The sequence below is a fragment of the Pseudophryne corroboree genome, chromosome 10 (assembly GCF_028390025.1).
Source record: "Pseudophryne corroboree isolate aPseCor3 chromosome 10, aPseCor3.hap2, whole genome shotgun sequence".
In the NCBI taxonomy this organism is placed as follows: Eukaryota; Metazoa; Chordata; class Amphibia; order Anura; family Myobatrachidae; genus Pseudophryne; species Pseudophryne corroboree.
In genome coordinates, this window is record NC_086453.1 from 304,935,400 (window position 1) to 304,958,442 (window position 23,043).

A 23,043-nucleotide genomic window follows, 5' to 3' on the forward strand; every position below is an offset into this window, starting at 1 on the left:
AATAAGAATGACATAATCAGGAAATGGGTTCCTGAACCTGTCCTTTGCCAAAATGTATTTTTTCCACAAGATAAGTTTTGTTTTAAAGTCTCTTTTGATTGCCTTCTTGTCTAAATACTGTCTGTCTGCCTGTCTGTCTGTCTGTCTGTCTCTCTATCAGAAATCACGAATTACTGGATGTGGATTTGGGTACCAAAGAGGACACCCCAGATACAGACATGACCAGACCACATGACGATCACATCCAATCATGTGACATCTTTCTCAGTCATGTATTCAGATTTCAACAGCAGATGCCAATAAATAATGTGATGCAGCCATGGGTTTCCATTCCTTGTAATCTACTTTTTAACAGGGATCTAAACTAATAAAGACACAATTTTAGAACCTTTAGAAGAGAATTAACTCTCCTTTACTTAATTTTCTTGAAAGTTGGGATGGCTTATTCAGCAGCATCTTACTACGGCTGCCATATGTACTGAGTGTGAAAATCTTGCAGCTTTAAAGTGGCAGACATGGATCAGTTGGTACATATTTAAAAATATAGCTAACTACAATGTGATCTGACATACGGTACATATCTACATTGATGCATATGCTGCTTTATGATGGAAACTAAGGATTATAATTATGTAGTTGTGAACTTGTTTACAAAATCTGTCCTGTCTGATTACCAATACTGTATACTACATTATTTTGCTATGGTTCAATCGGGATCCGGTCTGAAGATCGACAGTGTCTAGGTCGACAATGTTTAGGTCGACAACTATAGGTCGACAGTCACTAGGTCGACATGGATGGAAGGTCGACAGGGTTTCTAGGTCGACATGTGCTAGGTCGACAAGTCTAAAGGTCGACATGAGTTTTTCACATTTTTTTTCTTTTTTTTTTATTTTTTCATACTTAACAATCCACGTGGACTACTATTGGAACGGTAAAGTGTGCCGAGCGAAGCGGTAGCGGAGCGAAGGCACCATGCCCGAAGCATGGCGAGCGAAGCGAGCCATGCGAGGGGACGCGGTGCACTAATTTGGGATCCCGGTCACTTTACGAAGAAAACGACAAAAAAAAAAAATCCTCATGTCGACCTTTAGACCTGTCGACCTAGCACATGTCGACCTAGAAACCCTGTCGACCTTCCATCCATGTCGACCTAGTGACTGTCGACCTATAGTGGTCGACCTAAACATTGTCGACCTAGATACGGTCGATAAAACGAACCACACCCGGTTCAATCAGGAGGTTCAATCCAACATTTTAATATTACATCGTCTTCAAGTACTGTATTCCTGACGGTGCTTACTGACATTGAACTGATGGATTAAACCTCCTGTGTTATTTGTTTGTTCATTTAATTTGAGTGGCAACTGTAGTATGCGCTGTTTATGGGCTCTGGACGCGGAGCCTCCTGAATGGCACTGGCTGTAGTTAATGCTTGTAACTTGAGTGCCTCCATGTCAGGGTTTTATATATATATATATATATATATATATACACACACATTCAGCCAGACTTTAGTCTACTCTCCCCTTGCCTGATGTGCCACAGTGGTGCTTTATGGTGGCCAGTTGTAGTGGAAATGAGAGATGTAGGGAGGCTTGAAATCTGCCAGCCAGTGAGAGCTATGAAGGAAGAGAGGGGGAGGGCCTGCCTGCAGCTAGACACACTAGTCACAATCTTTTGGAAACTGTATAATAAATATTTAGTGAAACAATGAAATTGCCTTCAGTAGATTGAAATAAAAGATAATGTTTCAACTGCACAATTAACAAGATACTTGGTACAGGAAACAATGAATAATGTTTTGTGCAAAGAAGAAAAAATCTATAAAAAAACAACACAGCTATTAGAAGTTTTTGTTCTAAATACATATATATATATATATATATATATATACACACATATATAGTAACATAGTAACTGTTATTTTGTATTGTTTTAATAGAATTTGATTTGCGTATATCAGATAAGTCATATTTTATAAAATGTGAGAGGCTTTTAGATGTTGGGGAAAGTATAAATAAAAATGGTAACACTGGTGCTTAGAGAAACAGTTTCACTGATTTATTGAAGTAAGTGTAATGTTACAATAAATGATTTTGCAACTGAATAACACATCAATTAACTTCTAAGAGGGTACTGTAGATGTGATTTGTTTTGTTCTCAGAAGGAATGTGTACCATCGTAATACAAACTCAAAGTACAGTACAGTAGTGTGGTTTGTTCTATTTTCATATTACATACATACTGTATTATCACTAAACAATAGTTCTCATACCACCTTATAATAAATTCCAGTATTTTCCAGAAATAGTGACCATATACTGTATGAGGCACAGTCCATGAACCAAGTCCATATTGGAGAGGTATTTTCTCTATCAAATAATGTCTATAAGTGGTAGTGATACTGCTCCAGTCCTTTAGCGAGATATGCAGGAATTTGCTCTTCTCCCTTGGCACTAGACATCATTGCTCCTTCAAATGGATGAGTGGGAAGGCTTGCTCTATCAAGAAAACATTATATTCTACGGAAACCTGTATCCATATTTGATGAAACATGTGGAAAGAGTATTTGAGTTAGTGACAATCTATCAAAAATAATGAAGGGGTCTATGTACTAAGCCTTGGAGAAAAATAAAGTGGACAGAGATACAGTCAATCAGCTCCTAGCTGCCATGCTACAGACTATATTTGAAAAATGAAAGGAGCTGATTGGTTGGTACTTTATCTCAGTCCACTTATCACGTTCCAAGGCTTAGTACATAGAACCCATAGTGCTCTCTTGATAGAGTAACCCTTTAAATCGGTAAAACTGTTTTATTCTACACCAATGTTACCATTTCCATTCATTCTCTCTCCTGCACCTAAATAGATCTTCAATCATAACCACTAGCATTACCCATTCATAGGGATGGAACCCTATAGGCTGTGCCGGATTAAGGTCCACATGGACCCAGGACTGAAAATGATCAAGGGTCTACAATGAGAAGTTAAGGAAGTGTGGCTAATGCTGTGTTGGTGTGGTCAATGACATATGGGTGTGTACACGCCCTACACTAATAGCCCCAGTGTCTCCCAAAATACCTAAAATTAGAAAACCAGCATCACTTTGTAAGGAAGTTAGAAATATCATTTAAATTCTTATCATTTATGGAAACCATGTGAACAGCTGGACAGTTAATCATCAGCATGCTGTCATTATGATAGGCCTATTTGTATCTGAGGCCTGGAGCTGGAGCTCCATCCGCCCCATTGTTAATCTGGCCCTGCCTATAGGGAGAAGGCAGCAGGGGAGAACTGAATAGTGCAGCTAGGACACTCATAAACATTTAGTAAAATATTGCATATAAATTAAAGTGGTTGGATCCCAATAACCCCCAGGCCACATAACATTATCATTATGGGCTGGGAGACTCTACAGCAGGGAGTATGGAGACAAATAGGGCATAACAGTATATGGTGTGAGCATGATGAGAGTGAGACACTATCTTCAGCTAAGTATGTCCATTGCTGGCAGGGCCCTGGGCCAATTGGACTAATAACTTTGCTGATGCAGTGCAATAAAAGAGTGAAATTAATTTGTTGCCCCTTTTTACACTCCTAAATATCCTTGAAAGATATGCAAGATTAACTACCTCCCTTCGCTAACCAATGTTCATGAAACTCGGACATGTCAGCTATGTATCAAAGTGAAGGGATAACACAGAGGACCCAGAGAGAGAGGGGGCCCACTAGTAACGGTTACCTATCATCCTTTTAATCATGGCGCCTGACTAGAATTGTCCATTAGAACAATGTTCTTTGGCATCTGTCAGTATCCCATTTTGGTTTGGGAAACCATCTTCTAACTGGTCATATGGAAGACACATAAGAGGATTTTCTAATGGATGTCATATATATGAAGAATTTCAGACTGTAGCTGACTTTAATTCAATGCTAGGTGCATCACACTCTGTACCTGTAACTAATGACATGGCCTTATCTCCTTGGTTTCCAGCTGTGGTTTTCAACTATATTCTTTATTTCATTAAACAATCATCTATTATTCACAGACTAGTTTTGTGTTCATTCCCAAACAAATAACTATGCCAGATGATCTCATGACATTTGCGTAGATTTACTGAAGCTTCTAAAAGGAAAAATTTGAGGTGTCACTCATAACTACTAAACAGATTCTGGCTATCATTTTGTATATTCTGTAAAAAAAAGGCAGCTAGAATTGGAGTGGTCGCTTAGTAGATTTACATCATAGCCAAAAAACACAAGAGTAAGGGGGACATGTACTAAGCAGTGATAAAAGTAGAAAAGTGAGCTAGTGGAGAAGTTGCCTATGGCAACCAATCAGCTGCTCTCTATACTTTTATAGTATGCAAATTATAAATGTTACGTCAATGCTGATTGGTTACCATGGGCAACTTCTCCACTTTCTCACTTCTTAATACATATCCCCCTAAGCCACAAATGTTTAGCACTGTATTTAGTTCATGTTGCAGGAGAAATAGAGAAGCCATTAAATGAAAGTAATTTGAAGGTGGACAGCACATATTACACAGTTCTTCATTTTCCGTTGAATAGATACAGTAGTTTTAATCATTGGATTTATTACGATTTTTAATTGTAGATTTCATACATTTTACTACGTGATTCCCACAAAAATGAAACAGCGAATATTATTTATATATGCTTATGTTCTATAACAAGTAATAAAACACATTTTGACCTGCAAAAAAATATACAGTAAAATTTGCCTAGAACTCCAATTAAACTTTTTTTTTCTCTTGATCAACAAATATTGTCAGTTTTGGTAGTCAGTACCCCTGTATTTGCCCCAATTACGTGAAAAGCCACATAAACAGCTTAACTTCATAAGGTCAGTTTATTATATTAGATAATAAAAACATGACATTTAAGCACCAAAACATTATGAGAATTCAAATATAATAATCAAACACTTTTGAATGAGGCAATTTTAATTAATAGGAATTTGGCTGGATTAAATGTTTATGTAGCAGCAAAAGTAATGACATAGATAACTGACTTTATACCTATTACTCGTAGAGAGGCTGAAATATTAAAGTTATAGACACAACAATACATCTATGCCCTGGTTGTCTATCCGGGGAAATTTCTGTCATGTACATGTCAAAAACACCACCTATATATAAGAAAAATCCACATTATTTTCCCCAGGCCCAGATTTATTCTGAGTTCACTTTTTATCTAACAGTTTAGACAGTTATAATGGAGTAATTCTTAAAATAGTGATCGTTACAGTTCAAGAAAATCAAAGGGAAAATATAAACTAGTCACTATGAAGTTATTTTACATCAAAGAAAATCATTTACTTATATGAATATATGGCACATTTTAAAAAATTAGGTTCTGCTTTGTTATTTTGTTTAACGAAACCACATGAAAGATGAAATCCCATTTCCCTGTATGTTTTTTTTTAGTTACTTATAGATGTAGTTGCCTGGTGTTTACGGCTTACTCTTTAGGGCAGCACGGATGGTGTATTGGTTAACATTACTGCCTCACAGCACTGCGGTCATGGGTTTGCTTCCCATCATGGCCCTAACAGTGTGGAGGTTGTATATTCTTCCCGTGCATGCGTGGGTTTCTTCTGGGTACTCCGGTTTCCTCCCAAATATAAAGGTAGGTTAATTGGGTACCAGCAAAAATAATAGCCCTGGTATCTAAGTGTGTCTATATACTAAATGGGCCAAGTGGTTCTTATCTGCCAACACATTCTATTTTTTCTGTGGGTGAAGAATTACAGCGCAGGTTACATAGGATCCGTGTCACAGATACCACTAGGGGTATTATTTGAGCTGTCTGTGCAATATATTTTACTTTTTTTAATGTCATTGTATTCATTACAGAAAACCTGTTAATGCCTGTAATATATATATATATATATATATATATATATATATATAAAAAATTCCAAATGTGGTCGCACTCACACAAAGGAGTATAACATCGACTGGGGTGACTCCCAAGAGGTCCAGAGTGTTAGTCCAGACGTCAACGTATAGAAAGACAGCATAAAGGGGCACTCACCAGAGTTTTGCACGTAAAAAGCATTGAATATTTTATTTATACTTATCAAGGTGATTTCACAAGGAGAGTTCTTTCAACGTTTCGATCCATCAGGATCATCATCAGGAAAATACAGCATAGGCAGCATGTACAAAAAGTTGCATCCGTTCATACTGGTGTACATGAATGGATGCAACTTTTTGTACATGCTGCCTATGCTGTATTTTCCTGATGATGATCCTGATGGATCGAAACGTTGAAAGAACTCTCCTTGTGAAATCACCTTGATAAGTATAAATAAAATATTCAATGCTTTTTACGTGCAAAACTCTGGTGAGTGCCCCTTTATGCTGTCTTTCTATATATATATATATATATATATATAGAATCCCAAAATAGAAGACAGCGGCACTCAGGGAATTTACGAATCAAAAAAAGTGTATTCAAAGTATACAAAGAGCCGACGTTTCGGGGCTCACCCGCCCCTTTGACAAAGGGGCGGGTGAGCCCCGAAACGTCGGCTCTTTTGTATACTTTGAATACACTTTTTTGATTAGTAAATTCCCTTAGTGACACTGTCTTCTATTTTGGGATTCTGCAAAAGTTCTTCCAGAGGGCACCAGGGTAGACTCCAGCCATTGGAATGAGTGCCGGCCCACTTCCATGTTATATATATATATATATATATATATATATATATACATACAGTTGCAAGAAAAAGTATGTGAACCCGTTGGAATTTCCTGGATTTGTGCATAAATTGGTCATAAAATGTGTTCTGATCTTTATTATTATTATTACTACTATTACTGACTCTACTACTACTACTACTACTACTACTACTACTAAGGCAATAATGTGCAGTGTGCGTCGGGAACCCAAACCAAGAAGCAGTGTGATAGCTTTACACTATTATATTACTTGCAGCTCTTGTTGGAGCCCGTCTCCTGGCAAAAGAAATGTAGTAAATTTGCATGAAGACATTAATCTCCACGTTTAATATGCACAAAAAATATTTATCAAATTCGCATTAAGAAAGCAGATTGCTATGAATGTGCCCCTTAGCTGGAGAAACATTTGTATATAAAATACAATTTACACCTATAAGAAATAACCTCTTGCAAGCATACTGTATAATAAAAGTCTTACTGATAATACACAGTAATACAATCTAAGATATTTAAAGTATAATGACGTTTTCATGTTGGAGAATAAACACTGTGCAAAGTTTAATGAATGTATTTATCACAGCTACTTGTGTCCTTTTACTAAAGAACATTACTGTATGTACAACCTGCTGCACACACAGTGTACAGTGTTATTGCCTACATCTAGGTCAATATCACTGTTCTGATAGACAGAGGTGCAGTAAGGAAGACAGAACACATTTTATATGCCTGGCGGAATTTAACTACTATGTTGTGTTAAAATATAGGAGCAATGGTTGAAAATGTAATGGATGACACCTTTTTATGGTCTGCTATCTGTAGTCCTGCTACAGTTAAAGGGTGGAGTTTTGGGGCTGAGATGCTGGTTCATAATAATGATTTCTTGTTTGGGAGGTCTCTTGCCTCTTTGGAAGCCCCCCCCCCCCTCCCCATTCCCTTGCTTATTGTGATTGATAGCTTCATTATGCTGCAAGAAAGAATGGTACCAGTGTCTGTCTTGCTTTGGGACTTGAGGTGCTCTACTCACGAATTCAGAGGTTTATCTGCCTTACTGGGGTCAACAACCCCACTGGTCCTTTTTGTGTGTCAATAAAAGGGGAGTTTTGATAGATTGAGTTGTTGGGGAGAGGCTGGAAGTTGTCTCCTATCTAGACATTGAGTTGTTGGCAATGGGCTGGCATTTGGCTTCATCTAAGTCTTCACTTTTTGCTGGTGAACTGGCAGTAGGATCTTATATACATATTTTATTGGAATATTTGAACAATATGACTATACTGTCTGTAAGCAAGGGCGTAGCTACCAGCTACCATAGGTGCAGGGAGTGCAGCTGCTATGGGGCCCAGAGCTGAGAGGGGCCCATCTTTCCTGTCAAATTTACATGTGTTATATACATTTTTCACCATTGGGTGGTATGTAGGGGTCCTTTCAAACTCTTTTCTTGGGACCTTCAATATATCTAGGTATGCCCCTGGATCTGCTCATTGTAGTGTGGCATAAAATGAACTGGAGGGCATTTTAATGTTATATAATATGAACCGGGGCACTTTAATGAGGCATAATATGAAAGGGGAGAGCTGTATATCATAATGTGAATTGGGGGAACTGTGGGGCATAATGTGTACTGGCAGCTCTGAAATATGACATAGGGAGAACTTAAGCACTACTGCGATTCATAAAAGAAACTAGGACACCACTATGAGGCATTACATTAAATAAAGCTCTACTAGGGTTCAGAAAATGACCTAGGGCACTATTATAGGTCATAACATTAACAACTGCTGCAGAGAAGAGTCTCTCTAGAAGCATTGGAACGGGGGGGGGGCATTCAAAATGTAGCTATGGGTCCCACAAAGTTCTGGCTACGCCCCTGTCTGTAGGGCAGGTTTATCTTAACCACTATACCCTTTCCATCATTTTGAAATCTGTACCTTTTGTCTTAGTGTCTTTATTGTAGACATTTTTTCTATTCACCTGGTGTAGAGATGTAGGCTGACAACAGCCCATAGGAAGTTGAGTGCATCACTATATCATATCAAAATAACGACTGAAGAACAGTATGATAAATTGCCACCTTAGGCATCTTATTATCAGTACTTATGATCCTACCATCCAGGTAGTGTATCTCTTGATGGCCCCTATCTATGTTTAGGTGACCCACTCTTTTTAGTGCACTTTTATTTACAGAATAAGCAGAAGTTGGTCCATGACTGGGAAGCAGCCACTGTAAAAGTTTCTACATAATTGTGGTAGATTAGAAGGCCTCTCAATTATATTTTATCCAGTGCTATTCACACTATTAGGCCAGTTCTAGGCTGCCTGGACTCAAGGCCACAGAGTCGTTTTGGGTTTATATTACTATCTTCTATTGATGGAGATGCCCTATTGCAGCAGGATATATTAAATAATAATGTATGTTTGTGATTTTTAGCAAGAGGGCCCCCTGTATACCAAAGGGAGGGATTTATCAAAGCTGGGAGATAAATTGATGAGAGATAAAGTACTATCTATTCAGCTCCTACTTTAACGGTCAAGTTACAGGATGTGTTTGAAAAATAACAGGAACTGATTGGTTGGTACTTTATCTCGCTCAACTTTATCTCTCTCTAAGCTTTCAAAAATCTACCCCTAAGTTCCATAATAATGTTTACATCATTGATGTTCCAGTGGATGCTGAAATATTTCATTTGTTGATCAAGAGAAAATATAATGTAAATGCATATCAAGTCATTCTAGCAGAAATGAAATCTTCTTATCTAGAGATAGCAAATATGGCATGTTAATAAAATAAATAGCCAAAAAAATATACAAAAACAGCAGCAGTTCTAAACTTCCCTCCCATGCTACCTTATGTTCCCCTAAAGTCTTTTATTTGTCTCAATCCATTCCAGCAAACGTTTCAATTCAACAATAGAGATCAACATCTCATTATTTTTATGGTTATATAATTTATTAATCTTGTTCCCAAAATGAAAATGTTTGAGGATGTATGCCACAAAATAAATATCTTTTGTTGTATTATCATCAAGCAATTACATTTTCTATTTCCAAATACATTTCCCTATAGTATTTTAATTTGCATTCTTATTATCTATTATCCTCTATTAAATTTTTAATTTTAATTAAATATTAAATCACTGCAAATTAGATAGATAGATAGAGATAGATAGATAGATAGATAGATAGATAGATAGATAGATAGATAGATAGATAGACAGACAGACATGGGATCGATAGATAGATAAATAATAGATAGATAGATAGATAGATAGATAGATAGATAGATAGATAGATAGATAGATAGACAGACAGACATGGGAGCGGTAGATAGATAGATAGATAGATAGATAGATAGATAGACAGACAGACATGGGAGCGGTATATAGATATTTAATAATAGATAGATAGATAGATAGATAGATAGATAGACAGACTGAGAGAGTACTATTCTAGGCATAGTTAGATTTTAGGAAAACATTTTAATTATGAAATCTATGTATAATAATTGTGGAGCATTTGTTAGCATGTACTAATGTTGACATTTGGATGGAGACAATGGCTGGGATCTAATGAAATCCGAGTTTGGAGGCTGTGCGGGATGCCGGTTGAACTTGGAAGTTTTTTAAAGGGGCAATCATGTACAGTAGAAGGCTAAACCATGCCTTGTACATGATTGCCCATTTTATAAAAAATCAAAGTTTGGCCAGCATCCCACACGGTCACAGAACTTGGACTTCATTACATCTCACATAATGTGTGGGTTTTTTTTAGCGTTAACTTCTCTTATCATCTTTTTGTATCTTCTAGTGTGGCAAATACGAATAGCCTAAGAAGGGTCTACACCTCACCATAACATAACAAAGTTCTCGCTATCCCTGCTGCAGATATATGAATCCATAAACCGTAATGAATACGTATTGATAACATTTACGTGTTGTTACAGTACTTACTCAAGTATGCTGGTATATACTGTAGATGGCCACATTTCCAGCCGTATTCCATCTTTGATGAGCAATGTGCAAATGAAGGACTTAAAAACGTAATCAGAATGGCTAGACTACAACTCTAATGATAATGACCTCTGCAAAATGTAATTATTATTTTTTTGTTTTCTCATAAGTTCTTTTTTATTTTTTTAAACTATAGTCATGAGATCTGTCCGCTTAGAGGTAGCAATTATGTCTATTAAATTTGATTGATCTCTCTAGCATGTATAGATTTACAAAATAAAATGACATATAATACAAATAATACACATATAGGTATATATAATTTTAGAACTGAATGAAAACAAACAAACAAACAAACATCATACTGCTATTTTATTTGAATCTTGTAAGGGTGAAACTGTTGAGCTCTCTCACCTATTGCCATTGAATGTTGTCTTATAAGCTCCCGTTTGGTGTAATGCCTCATCCGTATAGATAGGTACAGGGGTCCTTACACACTCGTGGGAACATTGCAGTGTTTCGTTGTACGCAGTAAATATATCCATGTTACTGGGGACACGGGCTGGGGTAAAGTCCGTCAAGTTTTGGCAACTTTCTTCTTGCTGATTTATTTTTCGCTGGTGGCTGTTCCTCCTGGCATTTCCTCTTTGTGCACAACTATAGGACGATACAGAGAAATGCGGTTAATTATGTACTGTACAGATGAAATCTGAGTAACTCAGTTAATATCACACAAAAAGAGGCACCGACAGGGCCAGACAGGCCCACAGGGTTACATAGGAAACTCCTGTTGGGCCCCACTGCCTGAGGGCCTGCCCCTTCCTCTAGGATCAGGATCCAGACTGTGCACTTAAATTATACATTATACATATGTTATATTGTACTGCTCAGGATTAAGTTGTATTTTCTACACTGCATTCTGGTTATTAATATGATACATTATCATGCATGAATCAGAACTATTCCCATATTTATCAAGGGTCCCAGACCATGCACTCTCTAATGGTTAGCCAAGACTCCCATCTGGAGAGTGGCCACACCCCTAAACATGGACCTTCACCACTGCATTCCCCTGGTGGGATCTTCATACCCCAGTCCAACACTGGGCATAGAAGGGGATGGAAATTAAATGTATGCTGCTTCAGTAAATGTTTATGGGTTATGGTTTTATTACAGCACTGTGAAATATGTTGACGTATTGTAAATAGTGAATTTTTTTTTTCAACATGGCGTCATACTGGTTAGCTTCGCTAGCTCAAAGCATTGGGGTCATGGGCATGATTCCGACCATGGTCATATCTGTGTGGAGTATATATGTTCCCCCTTTGAGATTCCTCTGGGGGTTTTCCGGTTTCCTCCAAGCTGCAAAGACATACTGGTTAACTGTCTCCTGATCAAATTAGAGCTATTGTGTGCATCTATGTCATAAGAAAATTAGACTGTATGTTCCATTCCGACAGGGAATAATGGCCCTCATTCTGAGTTGTTCGCTCGCTAGCTGCTTTTAGCAGCATTGCAAATGGTAGGCCGCTGCCCTCTGGGAGTGTATCTTAGCTTAGCAGAATAGCAAACGAAAGAGTAGCAGAATTGCAACTAAATATTTTCTTGCAGTTTCTGAGTAGCTCCAGACCTACTCCTAGATTGCGATCAGCTCGGTCCGTTTAGATCCTGGTTTGACGTCACAAACATGCCCTGCGTTCGGCCAGCCACTCCCCCATTTCTCCAGACACTCCCATATTTTTCCCTGACACGCCTGCGTTTTTTAGCACACTCCTGGAAAACGCTCAGTTACCACCCAGAAACGCCCCTTTCCTGTCAATCACTCACCGATCAGCAGTGCGACTGAAAAGCGCGCACGAACAACAGCAAAACTGCTAAGTTTTTTGTTAAATAACTAAGCGCATGCGTGCTGCGTACCATGCACATTCGCATTTAGCAACAAATAGCAGCATAGCGAAAATCGGCAACGAGCGAACAACTTGGAATGACCACCAATGTACTTTCCTCAAATTATAAATCACAGTGGAATTTAGTTTTACTGACCTTTATAAAAGCCTTTGACATACAATACTGAATATTATTAAAAATTTAAATAATATAATTTATTGTAAATACTGCACAAGCAACTATGACATATGGGATAATGTATATGTTACTGTAAGTAAGGATATTAGCAGTCCCTGATGACTCCCACAGGTTTTTTTATTGGGGGGCTTAAAGTAATTATTTTTGCTTCAGTAATTGGTTCAACATTTCACACAAACATTTATTTTACTTTTTATACAAAGGTACTGTATAACAATTTTAAATTTCCTGTCTAGAATGTAAGAGGAAACCTATCAAATCTTGGAGATAAAGAGGAGAGAGAAAAAGTACCAACCAATCACAGCCTGTAAACTAACAGATAGAAGCTGATTGGTTGATACTTTATCTTTCTCCACTTTTTCTCTTTCCAAGATTTGATAAACCTCCTCCTTACAATCTACACTTTGCTGCCTAGCCCAAAACTGGAGAAACTTTGCCCTAATTGATGTTACTTTGCCCAATAAATAAATATCGAGGAATCATATTCAAAGCAAAGTTAGCTTAGACAGGAGTCGCACAGTTCGTAATAACGGGTTCAGTATGTAATACCGGTGGTCGGCTTGCTGGTGATCACATGACTGACAGTGGCATCCCAACACTGAAGATCCCAACACTGGATGGGGTATGTATTTTTACCCTCCCCACTGCCCTACCATAACCCTAACCCTTGGACAGTGGCAGCTATGGCTTATCCTCTTGGGGTATTGACTATGGATAACCACCCTCGCTAGTGCCTAACCCCCCACAGTGCCTAACCCTAACCAGGCCCGGAGCTAGCCACTCAGCAAAGGGATGCAGTGCAGGTAGGCGCCAGACTGGTGAGGCGCTCTCCCTGCTCTGCATCCCTGTGCTGAGCTGCTGTCGCACAGGGGAGGGGAGGGCAGAGGAGGCTTTGTGCTCAGTACTACCGGCGCCTGGTGGGAGAGGAGGCTTTGTGCTGCTGGCGCCGCTGCATATCATAGAGTGTGACAGCAGCCGGCAGCACAATGCCTCCTCTCCCACCAGGCGCCGGTAGCACTGAGCACAAAGCCTCCTCTCCTCCTCCCCTCCCCTCCCCTGTGTGACAGTTCAGTGGCCGGGCGGGATCCAAAGGGGGTGGAGCTAGATGGGAATAAGGGGTGGAGCTAGACGAGACAAGGCTACAGCAGGAGGATGAGCTGCTACAGCTCCGGCCAGCCAGACTTTCTTAGGTAAGTGTTTGGAAAGAGAGTGAGTGTGTGTATGTGTATACAGTATCTGTGTATACTGTATATATGTGTGACTGTGTACGTATGTGTGTAATGTATGTACAGTATGTATGTATGTATGCATGTGTGTGTGTGTATGTATATATATATATATATATATATATGTGTATGTGGTGTGTATCTGTGTGTGTATGTTTGATTGCGGCATAATGTGTGTAAGCAGCACTGGTACAGGGGGCGTTATGTGTGTAAGCATCACTGGTACAGGGGGGCGTTACGTGTCTTAGTGGCATTGGTACGGTGGGGTTACGTGCAAGCGTCACTGCTACAGGGGGTGTTACGTGTGTAAGTGTCACTGCTACAGGGGGTGTTACGTGTGTAAGCGTTACTGCTACAGGGGGCGTTATGTGTTTAAGCGGCACTGGTACAGGGGGCGTTATGTGTCTTAGTGGCACTCGTACAGGGGACGTTACGTGTAAGCGTCACTGCCCCCGGAGGCGTTACGTGTGTAAGCATTACTGCTACAGTGGGCATTACATGTGTAAGCGGCATGGTACAGGGGGTGTTACGTGTGTAAGCATCACTGGTACAGGGGGCGTTACGTGTGTAAGCATCACTGCTACAGGGGGTGTTACGTGTGTAAGCGTCACTGCTACAGGGGGTGTTACGTGTGTAAGCGTCACTACTATAGAGGGTATTATGCGTGCTGTCCCTTTGTAAAGTAAGGGAGGGCGCAAATTTATTGTTTGCAGGGGGGCACCGAACACCCTAGCACCGGCCCTGACCCTAACCCCCCCTTCAGGCCCTAACCCGTACCCCGATACTTACCTTCGTGTAGTCGACTGACGATGTTCTGAGTGGTGTCAGGATTCCTGTGTGAGTCACATGGCTGTTGGTAACCCGACCACCATAATGTCAAAAGCATCCCATAATAACTAGATAATGCTGTAACATGAGCATTGGTGGTCAAATTTGCACTTTGTGGCATTGGGAATTAGGCTGATTATATCCTATAATCCTCCTACTACTTGGTCACAAACAAACTCTGTTACTAGGACCTAAGCTGCATTATAACTGTATACAAGTGGGTGCTGATAGAGTAGTGCGAAAATTGAAGAGAGTGGAGAAGTGGACCAATGGAGAAGTTGCCCACAGCAACTAATTAGCTTTGAGGTAACATTTGTCAAGTGGGTTATTTTTCCACTGGTTCAATTTAGTATGTATATTGGTGCAATAAAGATGGCATGATGAGACTGACACTCAAGAAAGTAAAAAAATAGATTACAGTTCTGTGACCTTGAAATATTTTATGTATTATAAAACCATGCAATTAAAATATGATTCCAAATTCAATCTGTATAGAATAAAGAAACAGGAGGGGTTGAAGAATCCAGCATTGACATTGCCTTATCCATAATACTGTTACTGTAGAGAACCCACTGTATTTGTTAATAATAAAATAATTTAGTTTAGTTACAATACAAATATGATACAATTAGATACACTACATTAGTTTATTTCTGTATGACATTTTGACAATAATTTAATCTAACGCATTAAACGGAAACATATATCTCCATTAAAAGTGATGGCTTGCTTTCAACATTCTATCACTTGCCCTGACCTTCCTTATTTAATGTAACTGGTATTATGGGACGTGATATTACCAAGCCTCGAACTACAGTGGGTGTGAGCAGATAAGCACAGCGTTGGCACATGCTCTGACATAGACTGCAGCTCTATTCATTGCAAGGCACTACTCTAAGTGTTGTGGTTGACCTCAGTGATGTCCAGTACAGCTCCTAGAACTCACCACCCATTAAGGGTGGTCCTTTTGCTATACAGTGGGTTATGGGGATGTCACAGATAAATGGTCACCACTTGACTGCTACATTTTGGAGATATACAAACTTGGATGGCCCAGTCTTTGGCTATATAATTATAAGCTCCAAATACTAATGTAAAGACACCCAAGATCGCAGGAGGTGTGGGATGCCGGCCGAACTCGGATTCTTTTTTAAAGGGGCAATGACTTACAACAGTGGTTCCCAACCTCGGTCCTCAAGTACCCCCAACAGTTCATGTTTTCCAGGTCTCCTCACAGGATTGCAAGTGAAATAATTTACTCTACCTGTGGGTCTTTTAAAATGTTTCAGTGAGCGATGAATACACTTGTTCAACTGCTAGGTGACCTGAAAAACATGAACTGTTGGGGGTACTTGAGGACCGAGGTTGGAAACCAGTGACTTACAAGGCATGGTTTTGCCTTGTAAGTAATTTCCACTTTAAAACAAGACTGAGATCGGTCAGCATCCCGCACCTCTGGTGATCTCCGGTGTCAATAAATTTGCCCCTAATACTCCATTTAACATGGAGAAAAAGCCACTTATGCTTTACCTGTTATCATTGTGAAACAGAGGTGGCAGCCATGCTGTTTTTCAACAAGTGCCTTGCTGAAAAGGGTGGTGGTAAAGTCTCCCCCTCCACAATGTTCACAGAGATGCATAGCCTGCCATGAATGAATGGTGATATGCTGCTTTAAGAGATTTCTTTTTTTGTATAAACTTAATTTTTATTGATATTACAAACTGTAATACAAAGACATAGGGGTAAATTTACTAAGATTCGTATTTTCCCGTTTCAGGTCAAAGTTCAATCACGAATGACATCGAAAGTGTAAAACTGCAACTTTTTGAATTTGTTACGATGGATTTACTAAGCTGTCGTATTCGGGTTTTTCTTTTCTTCCGATGTCGATGTCATTCGTGTTTTTTTTGTGTTTTTTACGGCAGTGATTAGCAAAACACTGCCGACTTTTTTACAATTAATCTCTGCCGGATCTGTGTGATCCGTGCTGGGGTTCTATTTTTTTTTTTTTTTAATTAAACACTGTAAAATTTAAAAAAAAAATTGCGTGGGGTCCCCCCTCCTAAGCATAACCAGCCTCGGGCTCTTTGAGCCGATCCTGGTTGCAGAAATATGGGAAAAAAAATGACAGGGGTTCCCCCATATTTAAGCAACCAGCATCGGGCTCTGCGCCTGGTCCTGGTTCCAAAAATACGGGGGACAAAAAGAGTAGGGGTCCCCCGTATTTTTAAAACCAGCACCGGGCTCCACTAGCTGGACAGATAATGCCACAGCCGGGGGTCACTTTTATATAGTGCCCTGCGGCCGTGGCATCAAAAATCCATCTAGTCACCCCTGGCCGGGGTACCCTGGGGGAGTGGGGACCCCTTCAATCAAGGGGTCCCCCCCTCCAGCCACCCAAGGGCCAGGGGTGAAGCCCGAGGCTGTCCCCCCCCATCCAATGGGCTGCGGATGGGGAGGCTGATAGCCTTTGTTGTAAAAGAAAATATATTGTTTTTAGTAGCAGTACTACAAGGCCCAGCAAGCCTCCCCCGCATGCTGGTACTTGGAGAACCACAAGTACCAGCATGCGACGGAAAAACGGGCCCGCTGGTACCTGTAGTACTACTACTAAAAAAATACCCAAAAAAAAGACAAGACACACACACCGTGAAAGTATAATTTTATTACATACATACACACATACATACATACTTACCTTAAGTTCCCACGCAGGTCGGTCCTCTTCTCCAGTAGAATCCAAGGGGTACCTGTTGAAGAAATTATACTCACGAGATCCAGGGGTCCAGGCTCCTCGGGAAATCCAGGGGTAATCCACGTACTTGAAAAAAATAACAAAACGGTGTCCCGACCACGAACTGAAAGGGGACCCATGTTTGCACATGGGTCACCTTTCCACGAATGCCAGAAACCCACTTTGACTTCTGTCTAAGTGGGTTTCTTCAGCCAATCAGGGAGCGCCACGTTGTAGCACTCTCCTGATCAGCTGTGTGCTCCTGTCCTCACTGACAGGCAGCACACGGCAGTGTTACAATGTAGCGCCTATGCGCTACATTGTAACCAATGCTGGGAACTTTCTGCCCTGCGGTTGACCTAAAGTGACGTCACCGCTGAGCAGAAAGTTCCAAGCATTGGTTACAATGTAGCGCATAGGCGCTACATTGTAACACTGCCGTGTGCTGCCTGTCAGACAGTACAGGAGCACACAGCTGATCAGGAGAGTGCTACAACGTGGCGCTCCCTGATTGGCTGAAGAAACCCACTTAGACAGAAGTCAAAGTGGGTTTCTGGCATTCGTGGAAAGGTGACCCATGTGCAAACATGGGTCCCCTTTCAGTTCGTGGTCGGGACACCGTTTTGTTATTTTTTTCAAGTACGTGGATTACCCCTGGATTTCCCGAGGAGCCTGGACCCCTGGATCTCGTGAGTATAATTTCTTCAACAGGTACCCCTTGGATTCTACTGGAGAAGAGGACCGACCTGCGTGGGAACTTAAGGTAAGTATGTATGTATGTGTGTATGTATGTAATAAAATTATACTTTCACGGTGTGTGTGTCTTGTCTTTTTTTGGGTATTTTTTTAGTAGTAGTACTACAGGTACCAGCGGGCCCGTTTTTCCGTCGCATGCTGGTACTTGTGGTTCTCCAAGTACCAGCATGCGGGGGAGGCTTGCTGGGCCTTGTAGTACTGCTACTAAAAACAATATATTTTCTTTTACAACAAAGGCTATCAGCCTCCCCATCCGCAGCCCATTGGATGGGGGGGGACAGCCTCGGGCTTCACCCCTGGCCCTTGGGTGGCTGGGGGGGGGGGACCCCTTGATTGAAGGGGTCCCCACTCCCCCAGGGTACCCCGGCCAGGAGTGACTAGTTGGATTTTTGATGCCACGGCCGCAGGGCACTATATAAAAGTGACCCCCGGCTGTGGCATTATCTGTCCAGCTAGTGGAGCCTGGTGCTGGTTTTAAAAATACGGGGGACCCCTACTCTTTTTGTCCCCCGTATTTTTGGAACCAGGACCAGGCGCAGAGCCCGATGCTGGTTGCTTAAATATGGGGGAACCCCTGTCATTTTTTTTCCCATATTTCGGCAACCAGGATCGGCTCAAAGAGCCCGAGGCTGGTTATGCTTAGGAGGGGGGACCCCACGCAATTTTTTTTGAAAAAATAAGCACTTTCCCACCCCTTCCCACTGATATACATGCACGGATCTCATGGATCCGTGCATGCCTATCCAATCACGAATAAAAAAAAAAGGTCTGTTTTTTTTTAGCACTTTTTTACGAGTTGTAATTTTTCAAGGCAGTGTTTGTTTTTTTTTTGCTTTGCACTTCTTAGTAAATGACCGAGATTCATACTTAAACAGCCGCGTTTTGACCGATGGTGTATTCATTCGTAATTTTTTACTTGGACTTGCAAAAAATTACGAATGCCCTCATCTCTGCCGTGATTAGTGTTTAGTAAATTACCGAGATGACACTTTGATGAAAAAACGGCATCTCGGTCAAAATCGGGAGCTTAGTAAATTTACCCCATACAGTACTATAAGCAGGCCTAAACATAGAAAAATATCTAAGTCAACTAGTAAAAATAGCAAATATAAGTATTACTAAAAAAGAAAAGAAAAAGGGAACAAACATATGAAAAGGGGAGTAAAGGGCAAAGGAAGTGATCAGGTGAAGCAGGGGGAGGGAGGGAGGGTGGGGAAAGGTTAATGGTCATTCGGTCCTGGAAGGTGAATTGAGGGATGTTGCAATAGAATAAAGAAACTGTTAAGACCTCGGGACTAGCAAGGTCTTAGTGCTGGTACCAGTTAGTGGCTGCCAGTAAGCAGGGCTTCCAGTGGGGAGCTAAGGTCAAGCCAGATGAACCAAATATTTTGAAAAGTCACATAGCCATCAGACAATGGAAGAAATAGGTCATCCATATACATGTAGAAATCTATCTAAGAAAGCTGGAAGAAAAGGTTGAAGTAGAGGCGTATCACCAGCGGTGCAGAATAATTGCTTTGGCAGCATTATTTAGATGTTTCAAAAGGGACCTGTTATATCTTACGATGGGCAATAAAGGCAAATTGAAAAACCAGAAGGTGGAATCTTCATTAGTTAAGCACTGAATTCCAGTAGGGTGCAGGACTATCCCACCAAATGTGGAATGGATGACCAGCAGATTACCTGAATCTTCAGCAAATGTTGGAGACACCTACTATATTTTTTTTTACTCCGTTATCCAGGCAGCAGTACCAACGCGTGATCAGCTTGTATTGTGTCTATACAACACAGGTATTTGGAGTAAAAGTGCGTGCCAATTTAAATATTTTGGCTCAGCTGTCAGCTCCAAGTTCTTGGCCCATGTTGTGCCCCCATGAGCAGGTTAAACTCAATGAAAGAGCATCTGAGTTGTTGAAGAGGAGGTGATACACATGCTCAAGTGCACTAACGGAAACAGATAGGTGTTCTAAAGGGGAGAGCTCACTGCAGGGAGGAACAACAAGTTGACTGGTGGAGAGAAAGTGTCGGAACTGCAAATTTCGCCATTACTCTATGAAGCAAGTGCTCAAGTAGAACGCATTGTAGTAAAAGTGCAAATGCTTCTAGCCCCCACCAGCTGTACGATTCAAAAACAACCTGCAGCTGAAATGTCTTATTGTACGTGCCAGGGGGGGGAATAACTGTTGAGTAAAACAGAGGTGTGCAGACAAATCTGTGAAGAAATAAAACTGTGTAGCCAGAGAGATTTCCACACCCGGAGAGTGGGGGAGACGTGATGTAGTTATGTGACCGGTCGTCACGAAACACTGATAATCCATAGAATGGGAAAAGGACCTGTGGTGGGCATAGTTCACCACGAGCCCACAAGGAGATTCGTTTTGCTCATTTCCCCCTACCCCACCAGCATTCTGCATCCGGGATCCCAGGTGACCGCCATGGGTGAGGTTGGCTATCTTTTAGGGTATGTACTGAACATGGGCGCCATTTTGAAATTGGTCACCTTGAATCTTGAAGTCACTTTTTTCAAATGGAAATGGGGTCTTGTAACATGTGAAACAACATCAGATTTTGCTGAAAAGTTTATTGCTACAAACAGATTTGAAATAGTAGTTATGGTTCAAAAGTTACAACACTTTATTTCTTGCAGGTAACTGAAGATGGCTTTGACAAAAGAGGAAGGAATTGAGGTCATTTTGATGTCTTGAGAACAAAGTTTCCATGTCATAGCTGCAGATTTTAACAATTGCCACCCAGAAATATCTCCAATTTCACATAACACTGTCAGGTGCCTAATTTCCAAATACCGAGAAACTGGGACTGTGGCTGATAAGTCATGTAGTGGTTGTCCAGAAGTGCTACTGACTAGACAACCTCAACAATGGTTTTGGCATCCTTTGTTAAGAGCCCACAGCGCTGCACACAATGTTTGTCAGCAGAATGGGGAATCAGCCAGTCATCGATCGTACGAATTATTCATATCCATCAATGGCATCCATTCAAGATCCAACTACTCCAGTACCTAGTAGAGGATGACCCAGACAGACGTATGCAGTTTTGCACGTGGCCTTAGAGCAACATCAACAGGATCCCTCTTTTGCACAAGGCATCTTGTTCAGTGATGAGGCAAACTTTTATGTCAGTGAAGTTAACTGTCACAACCACAGGTACTGGAGTGACCAGAATCCACACTTGATGGAACCTTCCAAGGTTGTTGGTAATGTAAAGGTTATGGTGTGGTGTGGGATATAGGGTACTCGTGTAATTGGACCCATTTTCATTGACCAGCACCTAAATGCACAATGCTACCTCAAAATGCTGCAAGAAGTGTGTTCCCCTCAGTTCTGAATGAAAATGGCAGCTTCCCCTGTTACTTTGAACAGGATGGGGCTCTACCACACTACGGAGCAGTTGTTCGTCAGTGGTTAGATGGTTAATTTCCTGGTCAATGGACTGGCCAATATGGTTCTGAGGAATGGCCACCCAGATCACCTGACCTCACACCACTTGACTTTTATCTGTGGGGTCATTTAAAGCAACTTGTATATGCGGAGAAAGTAAAAAACAGACATCATCTCCAGCAATGCATTGAAGAAGCGTGTGCCAGCATTTCTTCGGAAATTCTTCTGAGAGTGCATGACAATTGGATCCAGCACCTTCGAATTTGTGTTGACCAAGAGGGACAACATGTTGAACACATTAAATGACTGCCCTTTATGGAGAACAGTTCAGCCAGTAATTCCAGCAAACAAGTGTTGTAACTTTTGAACCATAACTGCTATTTCAAATCTGTTTGCAGCAATAAACTTTTCAACAAATGATGTTATTTGACATGTTACATGACCCCCTTTCCCTTTGAAAAAACTGACTTAGATTCATGTTGGCCAATTTCAAGATTACACCCATGTTCAGTACATACCCTAAAAGATAGCCCACCTCACCCATACCTTAATAGAGTGTTCAGTTTTCTCATTTCCTGCAGTTTTTGAAATAAAAGGGTGTACTGCGACTTTTGAAACACCCTGTATATATACATAAAGGACCTACAGATTAACACTGTTTTGACTTTATTTGCAGTCTCTGAGTGCCGTTTATTTCTTGGAGGAGTATTTTTTATGGATTCTGGCACCTGAGCAAGTTGTTTTATATATGTACAGTACTTGCCGGCTACTGCTGAATTGGTATATATATATATTTTTTTATTTTTATTTTAATTTTCATTTGCATAGTTTTCAGCAATTTATTAATTTATTTCAAAAGACCACACTGATATTTTATGGTATTTGAGAAATTAATTGTTCCCCCTGTTAGCTGTGTCAGTAGCTGAGAAACCCATTCACTTGATTTATTAAAAAGCTAAAACAGTTTTACTTGAACTGTCTCCAGTAAGTCAGCTGCAGCTAGATGCACTAAAATTATGGTGGTTTTTAGTAAATTTGTCCTTCTAGAAAAGAGTCATGACAGGTTCTCAGTACGCTGGAAACAGTATTTCTGATACATTTTAAATTATGTTCAATAAAATTAAAATAGTAGGAATTCAAAAGTGTCATCAGCCTCTTGTTTCACTGGCAGAGTCCTAGTACTTAATATTTGCAAGATAGGATATTACCGATTAGAATATTTATTTTCATAAGCCATGGCAATTTTTCTAATAGAAATAAAAAGGTTATATGACTCTATAGTCTGCCATAAAATGGATATATTGCAACATGCAAAATAAAACTCCATATAAAGTTTATAGATGCTCTAAAAGTTGTCTG

At 40.4% G+C, this 23,043-nt stretch overlaps 1 protein-coding gene across 4 annotated transcripts in view; it reads right to left on the reverse strand.

The window, feature by feature from the left end:
- The window catches only part of AJAP1 (adherens junctions associated protein 1), a 403,432-nt gene that overhangs the window by 91,899 nt on the left and 288,490 nt on the right, over positions 1-23,043 (reverse strand). For all 4 annotated transcript variants that reach the window (XM_063943453.1, XM_063943450.1, XM_063943451.1 and 1 more), the window contains exon 4: positions 11,072-11,314. In XM_063943453.1, the coding sequence (XP_063799523.1) occupies positions 11,072-11,314 (243 nt within the window). The remainder of the gene's footprint in view (positions 1-11,071; positions 11,315-23,043) is intronic.